General features: G+C 54.6%; 1 protein-coding gene across 2 annotated transcripts; it reads left to right on the forward strand.

The window, feature by feature from the left end:
• Window positions 1-770: 770 nt before the first annotated feature.
• Window positions 771-22,655, forward strand: BAG3 (BAG cochaperone 3). 2 transcript variants are annotated; one of them, XM_045854570.1, is made up of 4 exons: window positions 771-1,274; window positions 16,387-16,701; window positions 18,097-18,501; window positions 21,313-22,655. In XM_045854570.1, the coding sequence occupies exons 1-4, from the start codon at window positions 1,089-1,091 to the stop codon at window positions 22,117-22,119; spliced, it is 1,713 nt and encodes a 570-aa protein (XP_045710526.1). In that variant the 5' UTR covers window positions 771-1,088; the 3' UTR covers window positions 22,120-22,655. The 2 variants fall into 2 exon arrangements, with proteins under 2 accessions (XP_045710526.1, XP_045710525.1); XM_045854569.1 differs by having other exon boundaries at window positions 772-1,274; window positions 21,310-22,655.
• Window positions 22,656-23,468: the final 813 nt, after the last annotated feature.

Here is a 23,468-nt window from a genome sequence, read left to right on the forward strand (position 1 = left end):
CACCAAAATTGGCTGCTTGGTTGAGGTTACAAGCGCAACCACCACTGCATCAACCAAACACGAATTTTTCATTTCAATTTGGTTCTTACTTCCCAAAGGGAGGTCAAGATTTAAGACAGCAAGAACCAACCTCTGCCGTGAAAATGACCCAAACCCAAAAGAATGTAAAACCCTTACAGTCGCTTGCTGCAATGACAGTTTCTGTATTTGAGACACAAGGTTCAGGAGTACAAAACCACGCGCTGATGCAATCTTTCATTCTCTTCAGGTTTCGAAAGGAAGGCAGGTGAATTTCCACTCGCACTTCCATTTTCTCCCTGGGCTCCTTGTGTCACATCAACATTCCAGAGCCCTTTGGGCAAAAACAAAGTGATTAAAACGTAACCGAGAGACGCCAGTATTCCGAGAATCAGTCTAGGAGGGAGCAGAGGGGGTAAGGGCTGGGCGAAACTAGTTTACATCCAGCGTCTTTTAAAGGCTAAAAACGAGTTTGTTTTTACACGAAAGAGCCGCAGCAGGCACTCCACGCGCGGACTCCAGTCCCGGGCACAGCCGCGCGGCTCCCAAGGAGAAAACGGACCGAGCCCGAAAACCGAAACCGGTCTGGGACACGGAGACCACGCCCGCGGCCACAGGCGGCTCTCGCGGGCGCAGCCCGGCCCCCACCCCCACCGCGGCGCCGGGGGAGGAGGGGCGCGCGCCGAGGCCCCGCCCCGCCGGGCCTCGATTATAGCCGATGACTCAGGGCGGAGCTCCGCTTCCAAGCCGCGCCGCCGCCAACTTCTCTGGATGGGACCAGAAGTTTCTAGCCGGCCAGTTGCTGCCTCCCTTTATCTCCTCCTCTCCCCTCTGGCAGCGAGGAGGCTATTTCCAGACACTTCCACCCCTCTCGGGCCACGTCACCCCCTCCTTTAATTCATAAAGGTGCCCGGCGCCGGCTTCCCGGACACGTCGGCGGCGCGCACGGCTCCTGCTCCGGCCGCGGCCCGCGAGCGACTCAGCGCCTTGAGGCCCCGCACCCCGAGACCCGGCACCCCGCGACTCCGCGCCCCGCCGGCCTCCCGTCCGGGCCGACCCCCCGAGCCAGCATGAGCGCTGCCACCCACTCGCCGATGGTGCAGACGGCGTCCGGCAACGGCGCGGGCGACCGCGACCCCCTGCCCCCCGGCTGGGAGATCAAGATCGACCCGCAGACCGGCTGGCCGTTCTTCGTGGATCACAACAGCCGCACCACGACGTGGAACGACCCACGCGTGCCCCCTGAGGGCCCTAAGGTGAGCCAGGCCCCCCTCTAGACGGCGAGCGGCGGGGCTGGGTAGGGGGGGGGGGCGGCTGGACTGGGCCGGAATGCGGAGACACGAGACGCCGGGTGCCCGCAGCACCCCGCGCCCCAGCCCCGGAGGTCGGTGAAGGCCACCTGGGGCGCCTGGACCTCTTGGCGGCACCAGCTCCCGAGGGTCGGCCTTTTGCGCCCTTACAAGCCCCCACCCGGGGCCGCAGGGGGCTTCTAGGGGTAAACCCGGGAAGCGTGACCCGTGCGGTGGCGCCAGGTCCCATTCACCAGCTGGATTCTAAGGGCCGAGGGCTGGGTGGCTGGACCTGGCCTGGGCTGCGCGAGGGACAGCCGGCCTGGTCAGCACCCGAGGCCCGGGGCAGACCCGGTCGCAGCCGGGCTTCCCAAAGGCAGATCCTGGTTTCATTGCGCTGAGCACTCTTCGGCCGGCGCCAGGGGGGCATTGGTAAGCTTGGGTGGTGGTCCCTGGAGCTTCACCTCCCACCCACCGTTCCACAACTTGGTTGAGGCGTACGTTGACTTTACTATCCTGTCTCAGGCAGAGTGACTCAGGAGACTCATGTAAATGCATTCTTTTTTCTTTCCATTTTACATTTGGAATTAAAATTGTATTGTTTGAAACTGTTTCCCATGGCAATCTCTTCTAGCATGACTTGTTAAAAAACAAGATTCCCTTCTTCCAGGCGTTTCGGAACTACAGATGTGAGACTGCCTATGGTTGGCCATTGCCTGACCACACTGCCTCACACTGGCGAGAAGGAGAAAAATTTTTAAAGGGCGTGCATTCCCTTCCTTGTTATGGTATTCAAGCATCTAGGACTTGTTTTTAATACACGAATAATTGAGTAGTAATACTTTCGTGAACACAGAAGTACGCTTCGTTTACATATATGTAAGGATATACACTTAACCCTTAGGAGCATGAGATTTGAAAATACAAAATGTGAAATGAGTCCACTGATTTTAAAAATGACAACTCATTGTACAATTATTGCCATTTTCTATAAATTTGAGCTTTTTCAAAAGGAAGTATTCTTATAGGGTAGCTGTTCATGTTTTCTAGGCAAAATGAAAATAAAAGTGGGAAAGAGGCCCTGGCTGGGTAGCCCAGTTGGTTAGGGCATCCTCCTCATAGGCCAAGGTTGCAGGTTCGATCCCAGGTCAGGACACATACTAAGAAGCAGCTAACGAATCCATAAATAAACGGAACAACAAAGTGATGTCTCTCTTTCTCTCTCAAATCAATTTAAAAAAAGCTATAAGGAACTAGTCAGTTATTTTTGAAAACATAAACATTCACAAACTTAAAAGTGTTATTATTTTAGAAGATAGATTTATATTATTCACCTTCATTTTTTGAACTTTTTTCTTTAAATTATTGATAAAATTCTGATGCGGGATCGTGAGACATTGAGCATTCAGCCACTTGCATTTATAAGAAATTGATGATATATTTATTTCTGAAAGTTGTGCAGGCAGCTGGAGTTGGTACAAGAGACATAATGACACATTTGTGTGCATCTGTTCAGTCTGTTATTGGGGGAGACGAACGCCCGTCTCAGGCAAGCTCTGCTACTGCAACCTGTGTGGATGTAGACCTTTAGTGTGGTTAAAAAAAAAAAAATCATTCTGAGGCTTCCTTCCTGTCGAGTCAGGGACCGGCAGAAGCTGCTGGCACCTTCTGTTGTGAGCGAAGGTCAAGTTTGAACATATCCCCTGGGAGCGTGGTAGCCGACGCCGATTGCCAGCGCTTTGTTTTCAGTACGAAACTCACCCAGCAAGTCGAGATCCCTGTGTGCCCATCCGGTGGGTGGGTGGGTGGGTTAGACTGTGGTTTCATGAAGGCAGGGGAAAAAAAAAACAGGTTGGATCACCATTATTCTCAAAACAAATAGAAAATAAGAGCAACTGCATCAGAAATCTGACGTCGGAAAAGCTTATTTGAAAATTCAAGTCAGAATTTTTGACTGAAAGGCCCTTAGAGAACTTTTAGTCCAGCCTCTTTATTATACGGAGAAGCTCAGGGAGTTCAAGTGTGTTTCAGAGGTCAGTCAGCTGGTACGAAGAGCAAAGAAAGAACCACACCCAAAAGTCGTAAGAAGAGGCGGTATATCTGTTGAGGAGCAGGTGGAAGCATCTTGAATTTTTATGAAACCATGAAGTACATGGGCTGGAATGCTTGATTGTTTTTGTATCCTCCTGGCCACCAAGTATTGGGTGGCTGATTTCTGTGCTGTGATTACTTGAATGGTGGTGGCTGGTTGTGATCACTCCAGAAAAGAGTTCTTGTTACCAAATTAATTATTGGAGATTTGTTAGTACGGCACCAACACATAAGGCAGAAACTAATGTTCAGTTCATTAGCTCTTTGGGCTTCCTTGCTTTCAAACCTGTGCTTTGATATACACAGAATATCGGGGTGACTAATGCAGTTTCACTTCTATGAATTACATCCGTCTCCAGGCTGAATACAATGAAAAAAACCCTTCAGTATTACTTTATATTAGAAACTGGTTTCTTTCTTTTTTTTTTTTTTAAGATTTTATTTATTTATTTTTAGAGAGGGAAGGGAGCGACAGAGAGAGAGAGAGAGAGAGAGAGAGAGAAACATCAAAGTGCGGTTGCTGGGGGTCGTGGCCTGCAACCCAGGCATGTGCCCTGACTGGGAATCAAACTTGCGACACTGGTTCGCAGCCCACGCTCAATCCACTGAGCTATGCCAGCCAGGGCAGAAACTGGTTAATGCATAATGAGAAAAGGCTCTGGCACAAAACAAAGGGTTGTTTCGGAGGACCTGGGCTAAGAGGAGCCTCTGAGCATCCTTACCTTCAAAGGGGATGCTGTCAATCCATAAAGAGGTATTCACCGAGCAGGAATAACCGAGAAAGCCCTCTTTGGGGGAAGGCAGCTTCCGTGTGTTTTACCGTTTAACAGTGTTGCTAAAGGAATGGCTTTCATTTGGTCTTACCCTCAGTTTTCTCACAGTGGATCCTCCCACATTCCCCTGAAGTGGAGAGCATGACTCTCTATCTCTATTTTCACGGGGGCAGGGGAGGGGGGCGGCCAGTGAAAACAAGTGCCTTGCCCTTCAGTGCAGAGGCAGGCCTGCTGGAGGCAAGGACCTTGGGCTTTACCCAGCTCCACTCTGAGCGAACCTCCCTCCCTGCTTGTAGTCCTCCCGGGTGTCGATTTTCCGCACACACGGGCTTCCCACTAATCTCCTGGCAGGTTCCTACCAGCCCAGGCCCCTTCCCTGGCAGAGAGGCTGGTGTTCGCTTTGGAGGCAGGAGGTGACCCGTTCCCTTGCAGCCCCCCCCTCCCCCGTTCTGGGCTCTCCTCACTGAATAAACAGAGGCCGGCCACCTTGGAGGCCACCTTGGAGCAGGTCGCTGTACTGCTAGGTCGCAACCCCCGGGGACCCTGCTCTCTCCAGGAGCAGGGTTTTTCTAGCTCTCCGGATCTCAGAGGTCACCAGCGTGGGTTCCAGGCCTGGCAGTCTCCGGGGAAGCCTTTTAAGAACACGGACCGCCAGTTGCATCACCCTGTACCCCTGCCCCACTCCATCTGCTCCCTGTGTTGAATCCAAATCACTCAGGGAGGGTCCAGAAATCTGTCACTCAAAAAAAAACAAACAACCCTCCCTGATGATTCTTGACTCCGCTAGATTGGCATTTGGAGGCAGTGAGTGGCAGTGGTCTCACTGGTGGGGAAGAAGGGTGGCAGGTCGTGACTCAGAGTACGGTGCGCCTGCGTGTAGGCCCTGGAGTCCCTCACGGGACACCTGCATACCGTCTGACCTGCAGAGGCTTTGTGGGAGCTCCCAGTTTCCTTGGTGAGACTCCCCAGTACCTGGCTTCTGGGAGTGCGACTGTGGGGGTGGTGTGGCAGGCCCCAGGGCCCTCCTGCACCCCAGGAAGAGGTGAGCCGGCATTCTCTTCCTGCCTTGCCCTCCCAGCAGAAGCTCGCCATAATAATTTGACAGAGTATGCTCGGCCCTGTGAGAGAGAGGTAGAAACATCCTTTCAGGGGGCATTGACAATGTGTTCTGAGCTATGATTTGCGGCAGAGACACCCATTTATTCTGCTTCAGGTTCGGCAGGGCCTCCTGGTTTTTCCTGAAGGTGAGATCGTTTTGCTCTCTGAGGATCGATTGCCAGCTCTTGTGCTTCTTGGAAGGGTCAGAGCAGCCAGGAAGGGAGTGGCCGTTCTCTCCTTTGCATGTCCAGCACATTGCGGTTACCAAGAAGCAGGTTCCTTTGCGGCTGGTGAACAGTGACTGGTGGGGGGTGGTACAGTGGATAAAGAGCATGGCTAGACGTCTCAGCAGTCCAGCCCATCCGGGCCTGCCTTTTCCCCCTCTGGAGAACATTCCGTGTCTGGCTAATGCAGGCACTGAACATCACTTGTCCCCTGTTCCGTCAGGCAGATGTGCCCTTGACGCAGGCAGGGTCGGCGCACGGCAACTGCAGGTGCGTGACGTTAGCCAGGCTCGGGAAGGCTTAGCCGCTGGCTGCTGCTGGGGCTGGCTGTGAGTCAGAAAGCTTCGCCGCCGCCCCCCCCCCCCCCCCGCCCCCGGGAGTCTTGATGCCGTCCTCCTTTCTAGAATGACACATGGTTGCCTTCTGTAAACCACTCTATGTGTTTATCATTTCCTATTGTGATGGTTTAAAATTATCAGATGTTTATCATCAAAAATGGGAGACCACGCACAATCCAAACCCACTCTTTCTCCTTCACATTTTTGCCGGTTTAACACTGCTTTTCAGGATTTAAGGCACCTGACAGAGAAAAGGCGGGGGCAGAAGGTAGAGAGGTTTTGCTTGTTGGGAACCTCTGAGGACCCTCTGGTGCTGGCGAAACCCGGAGAAACCTCCCTGCCAGGACCTCTCCAGACCTTGCTGGCCCCCGTCGCCCTGAGTCAGGTCTGCACCCTGGGGCCGGCCTCGGCCTCAGCTCTCAGGCTCACAGCTGGGCTTCGGGAGCTCAGCTCCAGGTGCCGACCTTGGGCAGATGTGGGTGTTAACCTCCCCCCACCCCCCACCTTGGCATTGTGCCATCCGGGTGAGCTGTCTGGGGTTATTAAGTCTTCGCATACTCCTGTGAAGATTTCTCGGGGGGAGGGGCTTGGCAGCTCTTCAGGAAGCCAGGCAGTTTGCAAACGCTTACCCAGAGAGTGTCTTTAGGAAGAAATGAACCTAACATTTTTTTGTCTGTCAGCGTATTTACACGTACGTGCCAGACACTTGTGGTGCTTTTACAAACCTTGTGTCTTTAAATCCTCAAAGCAGCTCTCTAGAATGGAAACATTCAGGGGCATTGTCTCCATGAGAAAACAGTGTTGGAGAGGTGGTGGGCCTGAGGACTGTCCGCTGTGACAAAACAGAAAGGCTGTTGTGGCCAGTGACTGACTCCCACCCCACCCGGCTGCAGCCAGCAAGGGGTGACAGACAGGTTGGCTCCTGGTGCGCCTTCCTGAAAGTCCCTCACACTCAGAGCTCAGCAGGCACGGCCCCACGGACAAACAGCCCGAGCACACCTCTGTACAGCGGATGAGCAACGTGGGCTCGCTTCCTGAGCCTGGGTCCGACCTTAGGAGATGGGCCCAAGTCTTCCTTCCCTCATTCATCCCATCCCAAATTTCCTGAGCGCCTGCTCTCTGTAAGTCACCGTGTGGGTGCCACCCAGAGGACACTCACACCCCCTTCAGTGCCATTCCCCACGACACATTGCCTACATCTCTCGGGTTAGGCAGGCTGTCCCTGCTCTGGACTTCACGTCACTTTAGTTTGAATCTTTCCTCCAAGAGGTGGCACTTGCTGCTTCGCCTTTGGGCCGCGTCCCTGTGGGGGTGGGGGGGATAGTTCCAGAGGCAGAGTGTGCGTCTGTCTCCTTTCTCTGCCTCTCTGCGCCTGGCAGGGTCTGCAGGCTCGGTAAAGGTAACGATGCAGTGATCCTGTGCGGAGAAGAGTAAAACACGGGCCCGGGCCCAGAGCGGGCAGGCTGCTTAGAGAAAAGGGGCCCTTCCAGAAGCGCAGACCATGTGTGTGTGTCTCAGGAAGCCTTCTGTTGGTTCCCCAGCGCTGCAGTGTTGTCCTGGGGTCCCACATGCCCCCTAAGAGCAGGGTCCCTTTCGTCTCATTTCTGAATGGCCTTTTATCCACGGACGGCAGAGGTTCATTCTTATCCGTCTGGAGAAAGTCTTTTTTTGTCCCCACCAATGACACAGCATCTTGGAGCAGGCCTGCTCGAGAGGCTGGTGGCAGACAGCAGCCAGACTCCCTAACCCACAGCTGCACGGAGAGCCTCTCGGTGCTGTGGCAGGAGGAGCTTTTTGGTAATTGTCCCTTGTGGCTGTCAGTAAGATCAGACACTGCGGAGTGAGCTGCTTATCCACTGTCAGTTCAGAAAAGCCCAGGACTGCAGACGACTGCTCACGGCCCGCCTGTATCAGGAACCTGACCCAGGAGCTCCCAGCACAGAGCGGTGGCCCTGGTGCTTGAGGTGAGACTGTCCTCTGCAGATTCCTTCGATCGTGCGGAAGAACAAACATCTCCTATTTCAAAATAACTTCCTCGGCGTCCGTGAAGTAGAACAGTGGTAGTTTTTCCCCAGTTATTTTAGATTCTTCTTGGACACTGAGTGACCAGAAGCCCATGCACATGCAGGAGAGAAGGCAGCCACTTCCTTTTTTGGACCGTACAGATTAGTCCTGCGGGTCCTGAGTGTCAGAGCGAGGCCGGCTCTGCTGCCCGGTTGGAACTGTGGGGACTCAGAAGCAAGCCGAGTGCCCACACTCTCTCTGCCTTGCCTCAGCCAGGCAGTGACTCAGCACCAGCGCCGGCTCCCTGACCCAGAGTGCACTTGAACTGAATGTTCCAGGTCTGAGCCTCAGCCCGGCTCGCCTGGGCAAAATGAAGGGCTTTTTCTCTTCCTGCGTTGTACACTGGGAGGATGAAGGCTCTGAAGACATCAGCCACAAAAAGCGTATGGGTGTGGCAGGAGCAGTGTCAGGTTAACACATCCTGGCCTTGGCGTCAGGTTCTGGTGATCTGTGATAAACCACTCTCCCTCCTACAGCCTCAGTCTCCCCTTCTGTGAAATGGGCACACAGCAGTACCCATCCAGCAGGTGGTGAGGATCGTGGCGGGTGGCACATGGAAGGTGCTGATTATCCCCCTTGGGTCACTTTAACTGACTATCCCTCAACCAGTGTCCACGCGTCCTCATCACCCTTCCTGGAATGTTCCTGTGCCCCTCATGAGGGGAGGGCATCGCTGGGCAGTAGCACAAGGATGCAGCACGGGCGTCACACGAAGGCTGTGGGGCCTTCTGGAGCCACAGCCAGACCTGCAGCCACAGCCCCGGCAGCCTGTGGACTCATTCCTGACCCCTTCTCCCCACCCCCTGACCCGCCCATCTCTGCACTGGCCTAAGGACTAGCCAGGCAGGAACTAGGTGCCAGTCAGTATTGGGGGAGAAACTGAGTCACATTAGCCTGGGGCTGGCCATCTGCACAGCCGCTCTGGACCCAGCTCTAAGGAGCAGAAATGTCACGATGCAGAAGGAGAAGGAGGGTTCTCTAGTCGTCACTGCCCTTTTTGGGGAGTGTGGCTGTTGGGGAGGAATGCCTTGAGCAGCTGCGTAGGGTGGGGAGGAGAGTCCCCCAGGAATTCCCCCAAGGCTGACACCATCAGTCAGAGGGGTTCTCTGAGTCACAGCTGATGAATTACAGGTTTTTTCTTTGGGGAAACTGTGTTTTATACAGAGATGCGTGTCTAGTGAAGCCCTGTGCCCTGATACCAACAGACACTTGCGTGGCTGGCTCCTAGCAGGTGGAAGAGCCTGTTGATTGGCTAGTATGGGAGAAATGCTCCAGAAGCCCATGGAAATGTACCAGGAGGAGGTCGCTTAATCTAACTTTAGACCAGTGTGCTTCCTGGTGTGGAAATTTCAGGTACTTTTCCATCTCTGATTCTGGCTTTAGATGATTCAAGAAGGTGCTCCAACTCCTCCTGTTTTCTGAAGGGAAGGTCGGTAGTTTTTAATTTCCCTGTAGCTGTGAGTTTAGGAGCTGGGAGTTTCCTGACCAGAGTTCTCAGCCTGGTTCTGCAGTAACTTCCTGTGTGACCTTGGGCCACATCCCCATGGAACCCCGGAGGAAGACTCCAGGGGGTGGGGGACCGGGGAAGCCGGGTGGTGACTCTGAGCCCCAAGTACTCCCTCCAGCAGGGGAGCACGCAGCTGTAGGTGCTGGTGCCTGGCCTGGAAATCACTCCCCTGGTGGGGGGTGCACTGAGGAGTTTGGGGGGGACACCAGCCGACCTTCTGCTCCCAGGCAGATCCTCCTGCGCCCCAGCCTGGCCTGGCTGGGTCCTGGGCATGTGCGCCACGAACCACAGTCACTGCAGGTTGAGTGTGGATTCTCAGCAGTGACTTTGTCCTCGGTGCAGGCCTGTTCAGGGCAGCTGGCTGGGGCCTGTTGGAGGGAGGGGGAGTTTAGGACTCCTGCGCCTAGAGTTGTTTTTGGCTGTGTTTGCTTCCAGGTTGTGAAACGTTAGATACAGTTCTCAGCAGAGAAGATGGTGTCCTTGCCCATCAGTGCCCTTAAGACTCAGCAGTAGGGCCTCTGAACTCTTGACAGTCTCATTACCAACGCGATGAGACCGCCGAGGGATTAGGCTCTGCAAACAACAGGTCCAGCCCACGGTGGGTCAGCAGAGCTGGGTCCATTGGCCACTGTGGGATGGAGAAACGTGATGGTGTAGGGCACGGAACAGCTCAGCGTTTACAAAGACTTCCTTGTGCCGCACCTCATTTAAATCTTGCCAAAAACCCCTGGCAGATGTGGGGATTTTTACAGCTGGGGAAACTGAGTCTGCAGTAGCAAGGAGTCCTGTCTGAGAGCACACAGCTGGCGAGCAGGAGGCGGGGCCAGAGCCCAGGGTGATGACTGGAAGACCGGGGCTCCTGCTGGGTTGTCCTGCTTGTTGGGCACAGCTGTGCAGGGCAGCAGTGTTGAGTTGCATGGCAATGGGTTGCCAGTAGAAGCTCATAGCGACGTCTGTCTCATGAGTCCTAGGACAAGATGCGCGTGTTTTAATAACACGTACCAGCTAAACGCTGCCGCCCACTGTGACTGGATTGCGTACGGAGTTTGTGGTCGGCACAGACTCGTGTCTCAGCAGGTGTGCCATAAGTGGACTTGGGCGGGTGTGGCCTTCACTTATTATTCAGAATTTGCCCAGAACGTGCCCAGAACGGGGCTGGGCCATGGGAAAGACCCTTGATCACAATCCAGTGGGAACTGAAAGAATTCTGAGTTTGGCCATGGGCATGCAAATGACTGTTTATGCATCGAATGGGCAGTAACACTTCATTCATTTCCGTGGCCCGCGATACCTGTGGCGAGTTCTGGCAGGCTGTTGAGGTTCAGCTCTCTGCCTGTGCTCTAGAAGGAAGCTTGCCTTCTGTTTGGTTTCCCGCCGGCGAGAGGTGCACCAAGCCGCTTAATTTTGATCTGGGTCCTAGACACGTGGGGGGTGTCCAGGATTCTTGTTTCCCTCCATCTTTTTCTCTTCGTTGGAGAAGTTTTGAAGTGTCGTTAGTAAAAGTCAACATCTGACCGGTGTGTGAAGGCTCTTCCGGCCTAAAAACCCAGTTATTAGAGTCAGTGCCCTACTTCAGACTCCAGAGCCGCCGGCCAACTCCGGGGGAGGCCCCAGAGTTCCCTTGTGGCCGCTGCTGCCTCCGTTTCGACCACACTAGTGGGAGCTGTGGTGTCTCCGTTTCGACCACACTGGTGGGAGCCGTGGTGTGTGCACCAGGGAGCTGAGGTTGGGGGCTTTTAGTGAGGCCAATTTTTAGGGTTCAGGGTCTCGCTCTTTGTGCATGCAGGGAACCAACGGTGGATGGGTTGAGGCTGAGGCCATGTACATGCGACACCTCAGCCCAGAGGCTGGCATCCTCCTCGCAAGTCCCCGAGAACAGTCATCCCTGCATTGATTCTAAGGAAGGAGCCCTTCTGGGGAAGCGGGGGGGTGAGCAGCTTCCCCCTCTTCATTTGGTAGGGGCCCCTGGAGTCCAGGCAGTTCGGAGGGTCCTCTTTAGATTTCTGTGGCATCTGCTTCTCCTTGTTTTTGAGCTTCAGGTAGATGCTTAGAGCTGGAAGGGCCCTTGGGAGTCAGAGGCCCCCAGAGCCTGTGAGAGCTGAAAGGAACTTCACTGCGATCGGTGTTCCTCAGTCCCGTCCAGCTGGCTGCCCCACCCTTCCGTGGAATCGGACTGTGTCGGGTCTGGGCTTAGCATCTGCGTTGTTCCTGCGTTTCCTGGGTGCTCCTCAAGCCCCCTGGAGGCTGAGGACCGCTGCTTTCCAGAACATCTGGGCCTCCCCTTTGTTTTACAGCCGAGGAAACCAAGGTCCAGGCAGGAAACGTGAGCTGCTTACGCAGCACAAGTATCTAGGGGCGAGCTAGGGTTAGGACCAACTGCAGCCTCCCTCCGTGTCTCCTCGCTGGGCCGTACGTGGTGCCCATGTTGTGATCAAAAACAGGAAATGACGTTTGGGTGTGTTGTTAATGAGCAGACAAGGTGTGTGTAAACCCAAGGGCTCACCCAAGCTCAGAACCTGACCCCAGGCCTCTCTATTAATAATAACAACGTCTTCTACTCAGTAGAGCAGATTTGGGCTCATCTGGGGTCGTTTTTCCTGCTTTTTGTCCTGGGTGTCTCACGGAGTTGTTTGGCGCTCTCTGGGGCACGCCCCAGAGGATTTTGCTGTGTGCACAGATGAAGAAGAATTAAACAGTTGATTATATACATTCATGTGGTGAGACAGTGACGTCAGGATGCTGGCTAGCTCCAAATTGGGTTTGCACGTGTGTGTCGTGTTCCTTGCCTCTGGCCACAGATAAGGGCCGTGGACTGAGCTGCACTGGAAAATAATTTCTGTGATGTTATCATTGCCCCTTACTGCAGGCAGGTCCTGAAGCAAGGAGGATCAGCCCTCGCCTGACTGTCCCTATCACGTGATTGTGCCCCGTCCCTATCACGTGATCACATGGAATAACCCTAAGGGGGTGAGGTCCCCATTGAAATCAGAAGGGGGCAGACAGATTGTGAATCTTCTGTACAAGCTTCTGGTGTAACCAGTAGGCTTCTTCTGAACTTGTGTTTGAACTTGAGAACAATTCTTTTTTTTTTTTCTTTTTTTTATTTTACTTACTTTTAGAGAGAGGGGAAGGGAGGGAGAGGAACATAAGTGTGTGAGAGATACATTGATCAGTTGCCTCTCACACACACCCCCAGCTGGGGACCTGGCCTGCAGCCCAGGCATGTGTGTCCTGACTGGGAATCGAACTGGCGACCCCGTGATTCCCAGGCTGGCACTCGATCCACTGAGCCACACCAGCCAGGGCCAATTCGTATGAAACTGAAGAGACATCTAGTCATATTTTACAACTTCTTTCATTAAAACAAAGTTGTAGCCCTGGCTGGCGTAGTTCAGTGGATTGAGCGCAGGCTGGGAACCAAAGTGTCCCAGGTTCGATTCCCAGCCAGGGTACATGCCTGGGTTGCAGGCCATAACCCCCAGCAACCGCACATTGATGTTCCTCTCTCTCTCTCTTTCTCCCTCCCTTCCCTCTCTAAAAATAAATAAATAAAATCTTTAAAAAAAAAAACAAAACAAAATTGTATCTGTCTTTACTGGATTGTAATAATAAAAAAAAAAACCCATGGAAGATAGAAAAGGGCAATTCAATTCCCTCTTTTGGGTGGTGGTTTTAGGTAGACGCCAAAGCACTTGCCATTGCCTGGGCTCTAACAACGGAGGAGAAACAGCAGGTGGCGTCTGCATTCCTGGTGCAGACCCTGTTGTGGTGGGCGTCTCATTTTTGGTTTAAATCACTCATCCGTACGGAAGCGTTCAGCCACCTGTCCTGTAAAACTGATGTGGTTTACTAATTTACCTAAAGCAGCGCCTTTCTAAACAAAAACACGCGCCCAAGTGGGAGGGAAGCCGCTGCCTTTTAGGCGGGAGGCCCACGAAGAGAGAGGCGTGGTTTTTTATCAGACGGATAGATGGGGCACTCATGCACCCGGAACCAGGAGCGCCGGCCCCTGGCCTGCAGGATGAGCAGCCCTCCTGCCCCCCACCCCCCTCCCGTGCCAGGGGACAGCCCCGTTTTCAGTCAGCACCAGGCTCAGCACTCAGGTCTGGGCCCCAGCCTTGCCCTCACTTCCTTGCTCTTGTTTCCCAACGTGTCCTGGTTTCTCCTCTCGGCGCCTCCCACCTTGGTGCCGTGTCTCGTCCACAGCTCATAGGACAGTGGATGCGGGGTCTCCCTTGCAGCTCAGCCCTCTGGGCCTCCGTTCTTCAGCTCAGCACTTACCTTCAAAGGCCATCACCCCCTTCCCCACTGAGACTCTGACACCCCACCCCTGCCTGTGGTGACCACGTGCTTTCCCCCACTAACCTCAGAGTGGAACTTCTTCAGAGACCCGGGAAGTCAGTTGTCTCTGCTGTCACAGTCCCTTGGGCAGGCAGAGGGACTCCCACCCTCTGCTTCCTTCCCTTTTCTTCAGCACTGAGCACAAAATGTGTTTGGTGAGATGCAGTCAACGCACAGCTCTTGGCAGGCTGGCTGCAGTGCCCTTGCGGGGAGCCAAGCCTCAGCCAGGCCCGTCTGAGGTTCGTGGGCCCAGGAAGGCTCTGAGTTGGGGGCACAGCCAGCCCTTGGCTGTGCGGGGATGGTAGGCTCCACATCTGTGAAAACCGACGGTGTGGGTGGGCTATGGCAGGGAGTAGGCACCGTGGGGGTCCCAGAGAAGTTCAAGATTGGATAGTTTTGTACACAGGTGCACACCCATGTACCACTGCTCAGAAGAAGATAGAGTACCTTTCTGTTCCCCCAGAAGGTTCTTTCTAGACCCTCTCCCGTCCTTCCCATTTCCTCCGGGGCGGCCACCATTCTGACTCCAGTCACCACGGGGAACTTTTCCTTCCGTTTCGCTTCCTTCCACGCTTTGGGGTCTGAGTGGCATCAACAGGCCTGTTTCAGGAGGAAACGCACATGTGTTTCGGCTTCCTGGGCATCCCCCGTGGCTGCTGTCATGAAACCTCACAGCAGTCCCGGCATGGGGGTTGCTGGCTCCACTCTCTGGGCCGGGGGAGTAGGCTCACAGAGGTTAAGAGCATTGCCCAGAACCGTTACTAACGGGGGTCAGAATGAGCTTGAGTCCTGTCCTGGCTGGAAAAACCTGTGAGTTTCCCCACCTGCGGGGCCCCCCACTTGTTCCATGCCGCCTTGAGCTGCCTTGGATGAACCCCTAGCTGGCAAGGATTGTGCCTGCCGGTTTGGTCATCCCCTAGCACCCAGCACGTTCTCCAGGAGGCAGTCTGTGGGCTTGATGACTGCTCAGCTCCGTGGGGTGTTCGGGTGGCGGGAGGCTTTCGTGGTGGCCTGGAGGGAGCCAGGCCCCTGGGCAGCCAGCAGAGACCCCAACCCCCCGAACTTGTCCAGGCCCTGGATTGAGCCTGGAGGAAGGGTGCCCAGGGAGGGGATAAAAACGCCCGGGCGGCGTGTTAGGAGTGAGTGCCAAGGAGCTCAGGGTTTTTGGGCCGCTTCTTGCTGCCTCCTCTCGGTGCCTGTCTCCCGGTGCCTGTCTCCCGGCAGGAACTCGGTTTTGAGAGTGAGGCCTGGACCCGCTCCCTGCTCTTGGGTGACCTGAGGGCGGGGCAGGCTAAAATAATGCAGCCGCCCTGAGCACGTGGGTCTTCTAATCTGAGAGTGCCTGTTAGTCGGTGTCCCCAAGGGCACGGCGACACCCTTGGCTCTCCTGTGTGCTAGAGGCCCTCTGTGCAGGGGCTCAGAGGGAGGGGAGCAGTGGGAGGGTTTGAAAGGGCTAAACTCAGGGGCCAGCCGCCTGGTGCGCACAGATAGAGAAGCATGGCAGGATTCTAGTGGTGCGTCACCCAAAAAACGCATCGGGCCTCAGCCTCCCTTACTGGCGACCGAGTTGTCCCACTGGGAATTATACGCCCCGCAAGCTCCTAGAGTCTTGGCTTTTGGCGTCTGTTCACGGTTCAGAGATGCCTCCTCAAGCAGGGGTGGCCCCTTCTTAATCGCCGACCCGCCTGGGTGTGTGGGAGTGGCACAAATCCACAGCCCCCCCTCCTGGCTGAAAGGACCCTCTAACGCTCAGGAGGTGGCCGGGACCGAAAGCCTGGGGGCTCCCCGGCTGCTTTGGTTGCCCAGCCTCTGCTCGGTGAGAATGACAGTGCCCGGTGAGTGACTGGCCAGCCTTGTCATCCGAAACGAGATCTCTCTCCGTGGTACATCTGGAACTTGGCCTTCGCGAGGGTCCCAAAATAGCCAGGCTGCTGCAGGGAGAACTTCATCAGGGGACGGGGAGGGACCCTGGCAGCCCCTCGCCAAGCGGGCTCTTGTCTGTGGGCATCGGAAATACAGCACATTTAATCCCAGGGTTTTATTCTCTTCCTGGGCTCCTGTTTCGTCCCTTTGTATCTCCCCCTCTTTGCAGCTCGTTCTGAAAATATTCCAGAGGAGGAGGAGGCCTCCCCCTGCTGCCCCATCTTTGCAAAGGCCTGTGTTTGGGCCAGCACCCCTCTGGACTGTTAGGAGACGGGCGGACTTTTGAGGAAGCACAGAAGCCGGCTATAATTTTTCGAGTTGGAATCGAATCCTCCTCGCGTCTCCTGATCTGGGTCCCTGAGGGTTTGGGAGACAGTCAGTGGCTGTCCTGTGTACCATGCTGCCTGGTCGTCACCCAGGAAAGAAGCCGGTCTTACCGGTGTGGGAAAAGGAGCCGCCTCTGTGCTCAGCAGACACCCCGGCCCGTCTGATTTCCCTTGATGCCTCTAGTTCTGAAACTGCCGGCCCGATCGCAGCCTCTGGGTGTAGGGGGGCGGGCGTATGGGCTGGGCTGCTCCCTGTAGGGTCAGCTGTGCTGACCTACGCTGCCGGGCCCAGGATCATTCTGGAAGGTGGGAACACTCAACACCATGCTTTTTCCTCTTCACAGGGGTTTCTTTCCCAGTTTCCAACCTGTCTGCGTTTCCCTTTTTGTTTTAGGAAACTCCGTCCTCTGCAAACGGCCCTTCCCGGGAGGGCTCCAGGCCGCTGCCCGCCAGGGAAGGCCACGCCGTGTACCCCCAGCTCCGACCAGGCTACATTCCCATTCCGGTCCTCCACGAAGGCGCCGAGGGCCGGCAGCCGCACCCGGTCTTTGCCTCTCCTCCGCTCGGGGCGCAGCGGTTCCGCACCGAGGCGGCCCCGAGGCCTCAGTCACCTCTGCCGGGTGTGGCGGAAACCACCCAGCCGGAGAGACCGAGTGGGCAGGCCGCAGCAGCTGTGGCAGCCCAGCCCCCGGCCTCCCACAGACCTGAGGTAAGGAGAGGCCTGGCTCTTGGGCCCGTGGGTGCACCCCGGGAGCTGGCCTGCTGCTGAGGCTGGCCCCAGGCTCTGTCGGCGTCCTGGGCCTCGCACCCGACAAAGTGCGGGGCATCCGGGCCTGGCCTGCAGCGTCAGAGGTCACCCAGCAAAGACAGCCTGACCGCCCACATTGTCCACCAGCGTTTCACAGGTGTGTGTTGTTCAGGTGGGCAGGGATCATGGCTCATTTTTGTAGCTCAGGGATTGCAGCGCAGAAAGGGTGAAGAGCTTGGCCCAGATGCATGAGGGAGAAGTGTTGTCCGTCGCTGGGATGAGAGCCCGGCCTTCCGGCTCCCGATCTGATGCTCTTTATCTCACTGGGCTTTCTGGTTCAGCAGCACAGAGATGCTGCGTGTTAGTTAGGTTAAGTTCGCTGTTCACGGAGAGGCGTTGGCTGCTTGGAGCTACATTGGTGTGACAGTGAGACAGCATAGCTGCCCTCACAGTGTCCCACAGTTTATGTGGAACCCCAAAGTCAGGCATCCGGAAGGCAGCGGTTTTGTGATAGGGTTTTAAACCCAAAGGCAGTACTTGTATACAGATGTCAAAGAATGATTCTTAATGCAGTTCTCAGCCAAGATTGGAGGGCCAGGGGACCCAAGCGCGGTTCCTGAGCAGTCAGTCCTCTTGTTTTTCCTGTTTGCAGACCAGCCCGCGGTGTCCACAGGCACAGTTCTGCAGCAGAAGTTCTCGCCCCCTGTCTGCACCCGGACCCGGGATGCCTCCCCCAGCTCTAGGCAGCATGGCTGGCTTCACTGTCTCCTTGGGGGCACACCGGGAGGCTCTTGGCATTTTTTTATAGAAGCGTACCTATACTTACAGTGTTTTTATTGTAAAAGTCAAACACGACGCATCCGTCAGAAAAATCGTAGCACATCTGAGCTAGCCAGGACCCTTAGAAGCCAGCTGCAGAAAGGGCCTGGCCGACCTTGGGCCCCACAAGACCCCGAGTTCTCTGTGGACTAGCAGGAAAAGGGTTAAGGACAAAGGAAATGAAGTGACATCGAATAACAGACACAGTGTGTTGAGCACTTCTTGTTCGTGGCACTTGCGCTGAGGCACGTGCAGGTAGATCACTGAAACGTCAGGCCAGCCCAGGGAGGACGCCCGACAGGGTAGCCTTTCCTGTATCGTAGACGAGGCTCGGGCAGCTATTGAGCTGGTAAGAAGTTGAACCTAGGCCTCTGGACTGCACGGCTCCCAGTCCTAACACTACAGCTGGGGAACAGAAAGGCTTGCAGGGGGAGGTCCTGTTAAACCTGTTCTCCTGATTAGACGCGTGACAGGGACGGTCGGAGTGCCAGGCGGAGGTCCCTCACGGAGCCACGCCTCTGCCCTTGTGTCTTGCAGCGATCCCAGTCTCCAGCTGCCTCGGACTGCTCGTCCTCGTCCTCCACCGCCAGCCTGCCCTCCTCCTCCGGCAGGAGCAGCCTGGGCAGCCACCAGCTGCCCCGGGGCTACATCCCCATTCCTGTGATCCACGAGCAGAACGTCACCCGGCCGGCAGCCCAGCCCTCCTTCCACCAAGCCCAGAAGACCCACTACCCAGCTCAGCAGGGCGAATACCAGGCCTACCAGCCCGTGTTCCACAAGATCCAGGGGGATGACTGGGAGCCCCGGCCCGTGCGGGCCGCATCCCCGTTCCTGTCGTCTGTCCGGGGCGCGTCCAGCCGGGAGAGCTCTCCGGGCAGAAGCGGCACACCAGTGCACTCCCCATCGCCCCAGCGTGTGCACACCGTGGTGGACAGGCCTCAGGTATGAGAGCTGGTGTCGCCAGACTAACGATGGCAGCATCCGCTCAGGAGCAAGGAGCTCTGTGCAAGGGTTCTGGGTTCCCCGTCAGCCCTCCCTAGATTGTTATAAACATGTGACTAGAGGAAAGTAATTCCTGGAAATGGCTGGCCATCCACAGACATGCAGGACCGGGGCTGGCTGTAAACCCTCAGTACTTTCAACAGCCTTCGCTCATCTTTCAGTGCAGCTGCAATAGGGGCAGGCTCCACCCACCACGGCAGGAAACGGCTGGGCAGAACGCAGCATCACTCACACACCTGGTGCCCAGGTGACTTAGTGTGCACCTTCCAGGGCCCTGCAAACCCCCGTCCACACCCCAGCCACGGCCTCGTCTCCGGTCTTCTAGGCAGCTTGCCTCCTTCCTCACTGATGCTCCTTCTCCACGCTGCAAACCCATTCTGTCCTTCCCATCTCCAAGTCTTGGCTCGTGCTGAACCCACTCCCTGAAATGCCTTCACCCTCCAGTTCCCCCCATCCTGCAGGGGGCACACCAGTCTTGCCCCTGTGAAGCCCACTCCCCTTTCTCATGGCACCTCGCGAGTGCCTCACAGTTCAGCGTGCGATCACTCTGCGCATCTCAGAAGGGTGCGTTTTTTCCCTTCCACTCAGCTCTGCCTTGGGCAGCAGGGACTGGGCCTTACACCTCTTGTCTCCTCCTCCGCAGTGGAGGACCACGCTGCCTGGCTGACGAGTGGGCCGTGTGAGTGGGTGGGAATGCCTTCCGGTCGGGTGGAAGTCCCAGGCGCAGCCCACTCACCTTCCAGTGGATGGGGCGGGCCCGGGTTCCCGGAGGAAGCGGTCATGGAGCTTTAGCAGCTTGTGCCCTGGCAGCAGGGCGTCCAGCAGTCCCAGGCCGCCTCTGGCTGCAGCTCACGCAGCGGGAGGAATTCTCTGCCACAGTCTCTAGGAGGAAGTCCCCCTGTAAACAAATGCACAAGGGTCTTTTTACCTCCAATAGCGACACTGTCCGGAGCCCTGTAACAGCACCCTTCTCTTATTATTACGATTTCTTTTTTTGCTTTTTGTTTATAAATTAACTTCAACCTTGCTGAGGAGTTTTAAGAATCATACAAAAAAAGTCCATTATACCCTTCACCCATATTTACTGTCAACATTTTCCTACGTTTGCTGTGTCATCTCTTCTCTCTGCATCACCTGCGTATCTCAGTTGTTTGAGATTTACTGGCAGGTGTCATGTCCCTTTACCCGGACTACTTCAGTAAATATTTTTCCAAGTGGAAGACCTCCTCCTTCTTAACCGCAGTAGACTTCCAGAATCCGGAAATGCAACATGCCTGCACCATTGCCATCCAACACACAGTCCGTCCTCAAGTTTCCTCTGTAGCCATTTCCCCTGTTCCCAGATCTAACCCAGGGTCGTGAGCACCGCGCTGAAACGTCACTTCCCTTCGGTCTGTCACAGTCTGAAACAGATCTTCGGCGGCCTTTCTTTGCTTTTGTGACCTTGACACTCTTGAAAGCGTAGCCATAAGGCAGCCCCTTCTTAAGTGTTGCTAAAATCACTTCCTACCTAGCCGTTTTAAAACCCAAAGAGGGGGGCACGTGGCTGGTTCGTGAGCGGTGAGGGCCAAGCGGAGGACCCCACTGGCTGGGCGGAGGAGCTCTGGTGGGAAAGGGGGTCGCTGGCGTCCGGACAGCGAAGTGCCCACCAGGTCCTGGCTCAGGCTCCACAGTTCGCGACAAGAGGTGCTCCTTTGCAGAGCAAGACCTTTTTCGCCGCCTGTCTTTCCCAGATGTTCCCCATAAACGGTAAAATGGTATTTAACCCTCTTTCGGTTTCCCTTCACCTTGTCTGTGAGCAGTGGCCTCCCTTTTAAAGCTTGTTCAAAGGTCCCTGTTTGGAGACTTGTAAGGATTTGAGCTAACTGAACATGATCGTGAAATTTGGTACTCTAGATTGGGAATACTTTAGCAGTGATGTAGTTCACTTCTTATTTTCCAGTGGGTGAAATGGGGGTGTGTAAGATGTTTAAGGGGGTTTAGATACTCACCTAAATGTGGAAGAGACAAGATATTTTGGTTTTAAGCATAGCTCATTTAAGAAAAAATACGGCTCTGGCTTACAGTCACATTAAATTAGAGAGAAGCCCAGCCCGTGCGGCCGGGAGTCAGTGCAGAGGTGCGCAGCCGAGCGTGAGTTCGGCCCAGGCGTGCCGGCGGAGTTCTTGCCAGGGTAACTATTTTAGGCACCTTGCTTCTTCTCGAAAAACATGTCAGTCTGCGCAGAAACCACTAGGCTGTCCTAGGTTTAAAAAAAAATGTGTAACTTTTCGGACACAGGAGATGGGAAGGTCACACCCTGAACACGGGGACTGGCCACGCAGGGTGCGGGAGGCACAGGTGGCGGTTACTCTTCCACGGCTGCTTCGCCTTCGAGTCTGAGTCACTCAGGACCTTGCTTTGAGCTGAACTCACTCAGCGGTCAGCATGAGTTTTTAGTGTTTACACGTTTGAAAATTATTTTGGTTTTCTTTTTATTGCACGAAGAATCCAGTGAGAGGTATTGGGTAAAGGCTTAGTAGACCAGCGTGACCACAGAAGCATGACCAATGGTTTGGTCACACACACGCGTAATACATTTTTATTTGGTGACAGCTGTTGCCGCCTTTGAAAATCTCTGTACTGTTACACTTTTTTTAAAGAGGCCATTTCTCAGTTTTTCTAACCAGTACTGTACTAGCTATAAACATCGTCCTGTGACTCTCAGCCAGGTATTAAAAATATCTCTGTGTCCTTGCCTCTTCTCAGCAGCCCGTGACCCATCGAGAATCTTCGCTTGGTCCCCAGCCCGAAAGCAAACCAGGCCCAGCTGGACCAGATGTCCTGCCTGGACACATCCCAATTCAAGTGATCCGAAAGGAGGTGGATTCTCAACCTGTTTCCCAGAAGCCCCCGCCCTCCTCTGAGAAGGTGGAAGTGAAAGTTTCCTCTGTTCCGGTTCCCGGCCCTTCTCCCAGCCCTGCCCCTTCTGCCGCCCCCTCGGCCCCCAAGAATGTGGCTGCGGAAGAGAGGGCAGCCCCCAGCCCTGCCCCAGCAGAAGCCACACCCCAAAAGCCAGCAGAAGCCGAGGCACCCCCAAAACATCCAGGTGTGCTGAAAGTGGAAGCCATCCTGGAGAGGGTGCAGGGGCTGGAACAGGCTGTGGACAACTTTGAAGGTAAGAAGACAGATAAAAAGTACCTGATGATAGAAGAGTATTTGACCAAAGAGCTGCTGGCCCTGGATTCAGTAGACCCCGAAGGACGAGCTGACGTCCGTCAGGCCAGGAGAGATGGCGTCAGGAAGGTTCAGACCATCCTGGAAAAACTTGAACAGAAAGCAATAGATGTCCCAGGTCAAGTCCAGGTTTATGAACTCCAGCCCAGCTCCTTTGAAAGCCATCAGCCACTGCAGGAAATCATGGGTGCCGCGGCAGCAGACGACGGTAAGAAAAGTGCCGGAAACGGAGAAGATCCCAAAACTGAAACCCAGCAGCCAGAAGCCAAAGCGGCAGCCACTCCGAACCCCGGCAGCACGACAGACGCGGCTGGTGGCCCAGCAGCCCCGCAGTCTCAGTAACAAGCAGGCTCGGAGACTGGGAACTGATTGTGTGCGTTAGGGAATTCTAAACTGCATGCATTTCAGGGACTCGAGATCCGTCGGTTTTTACTCTTCATAGCCGCTTGGTATGCAGTAACCTGGGTGGAGGCAAAACGGCAAAAGGGCTAAAAGGAAAATGATGCTTTTCTTCAGTATTCTTACTCTGTACAATAAAGAAGTCGCTTGTTGCAGAAGTTGAACCACACCGCTTGTTGTTTGGGGCCCTCTCTCCGCAAGGGCACCGCATGCTAGCCGTGGTTGTGAGCTGTCTTCCTGTAGCTCTGGACTGGAGTTTTGTGGGGGTGGGGGGTAGACGAGGAGTCGATTTCCCATCACATAAATATCAAACCCATTTTCCAGAGATGTTGCCATTTTAATGAGATGATTTCCTTCATCTCAGAGCTCAAATACCTAACTTTAGATAGAATAAAATGTGTAAGGAGCCATAGGAATCTCTGTATGTTGGATGACTTCAATGCTACATTTTAAAAAAGGAAAATAAAGGAATAACGCGACTCAGAGTTTTTTGTGGTTTGTAAACTTGGAAGAGAGTGGCGGCAGCAAGATGGCCTCTCGCTGGCCCCAGTGAGGAAGGGTGGGCATGTCTGTGAGTCTGCTCTGGGATTCGTGCCGTCTCTGCTGGCCCAGCTCACGAGGACATGAGCCTTGGTCATTTTTTACAATATATTTTATTGGTTGTGCTGTTACAGTTGTCCCAGTTTTTTCCTCTTTGTCCCCCTCCACCTAGTACCCCCCATTCCCTCCGGCAGTCCCCCCCCCTTAGTTCACGTCCATGGGTCACACATATAAGTTCTTTTGCTACTCCATTTCCTGTACTGTTTTTCACATTTGCTTGTCTACCCTGTACCTGCCAATTTGCACTTCTTAATTCCTGTACTTTCCCTTGGTCTTCCCCTTCCCAACTGGTAACAATTCAAGTGATCTCCATACCTATGATTCTCTTCCTGTTCTGGTGGCTTGCTTAGTTTGTTTTTTTTTTAGATTCAGTTCTTGATAGTTGTGACCTTTTTTTGCCATTTTAATGTTCATAGTTTTGATCTTTTTCTTAAATAAGTCCCTTTAACATTGCATGTGATGATGGAGTCCCTTAGCTTTACCTTGCCTGGGGAGGACTTCATCTGCCCTTCCATTCTAAATGATAGCTTTGCTGGACAGAGTCAGCGTGGATGTAGGTCCTTGCTTTTCATCACTTTGAATACTGCTTGCCAGTCTCCTGTAGCCTGTGAAGTTTCTTTTGAGAAATCAGCTGACAGTCTTATGGGAACTCCTTTGCCGGTAACTCTGCTTTTTTCTTGGTGCTTTTAAGC

Source organism: Phyllostomus hastatus, unplaced genomic scaffold, assembly GCF_019186645.2.
Source record: "Phyllostomus hastatus isolate PE091 unplaced genomic scaffold, TTU_PhHast_1.1 phas_scaffold_1066, whole genome shotgun sequence".
NCBI lineage: Eukaryota > Metazoa > Chordata > Mammalia > Chiroptera > Phyllostomidae > Phyllostomus > Phyllostomus hastatus.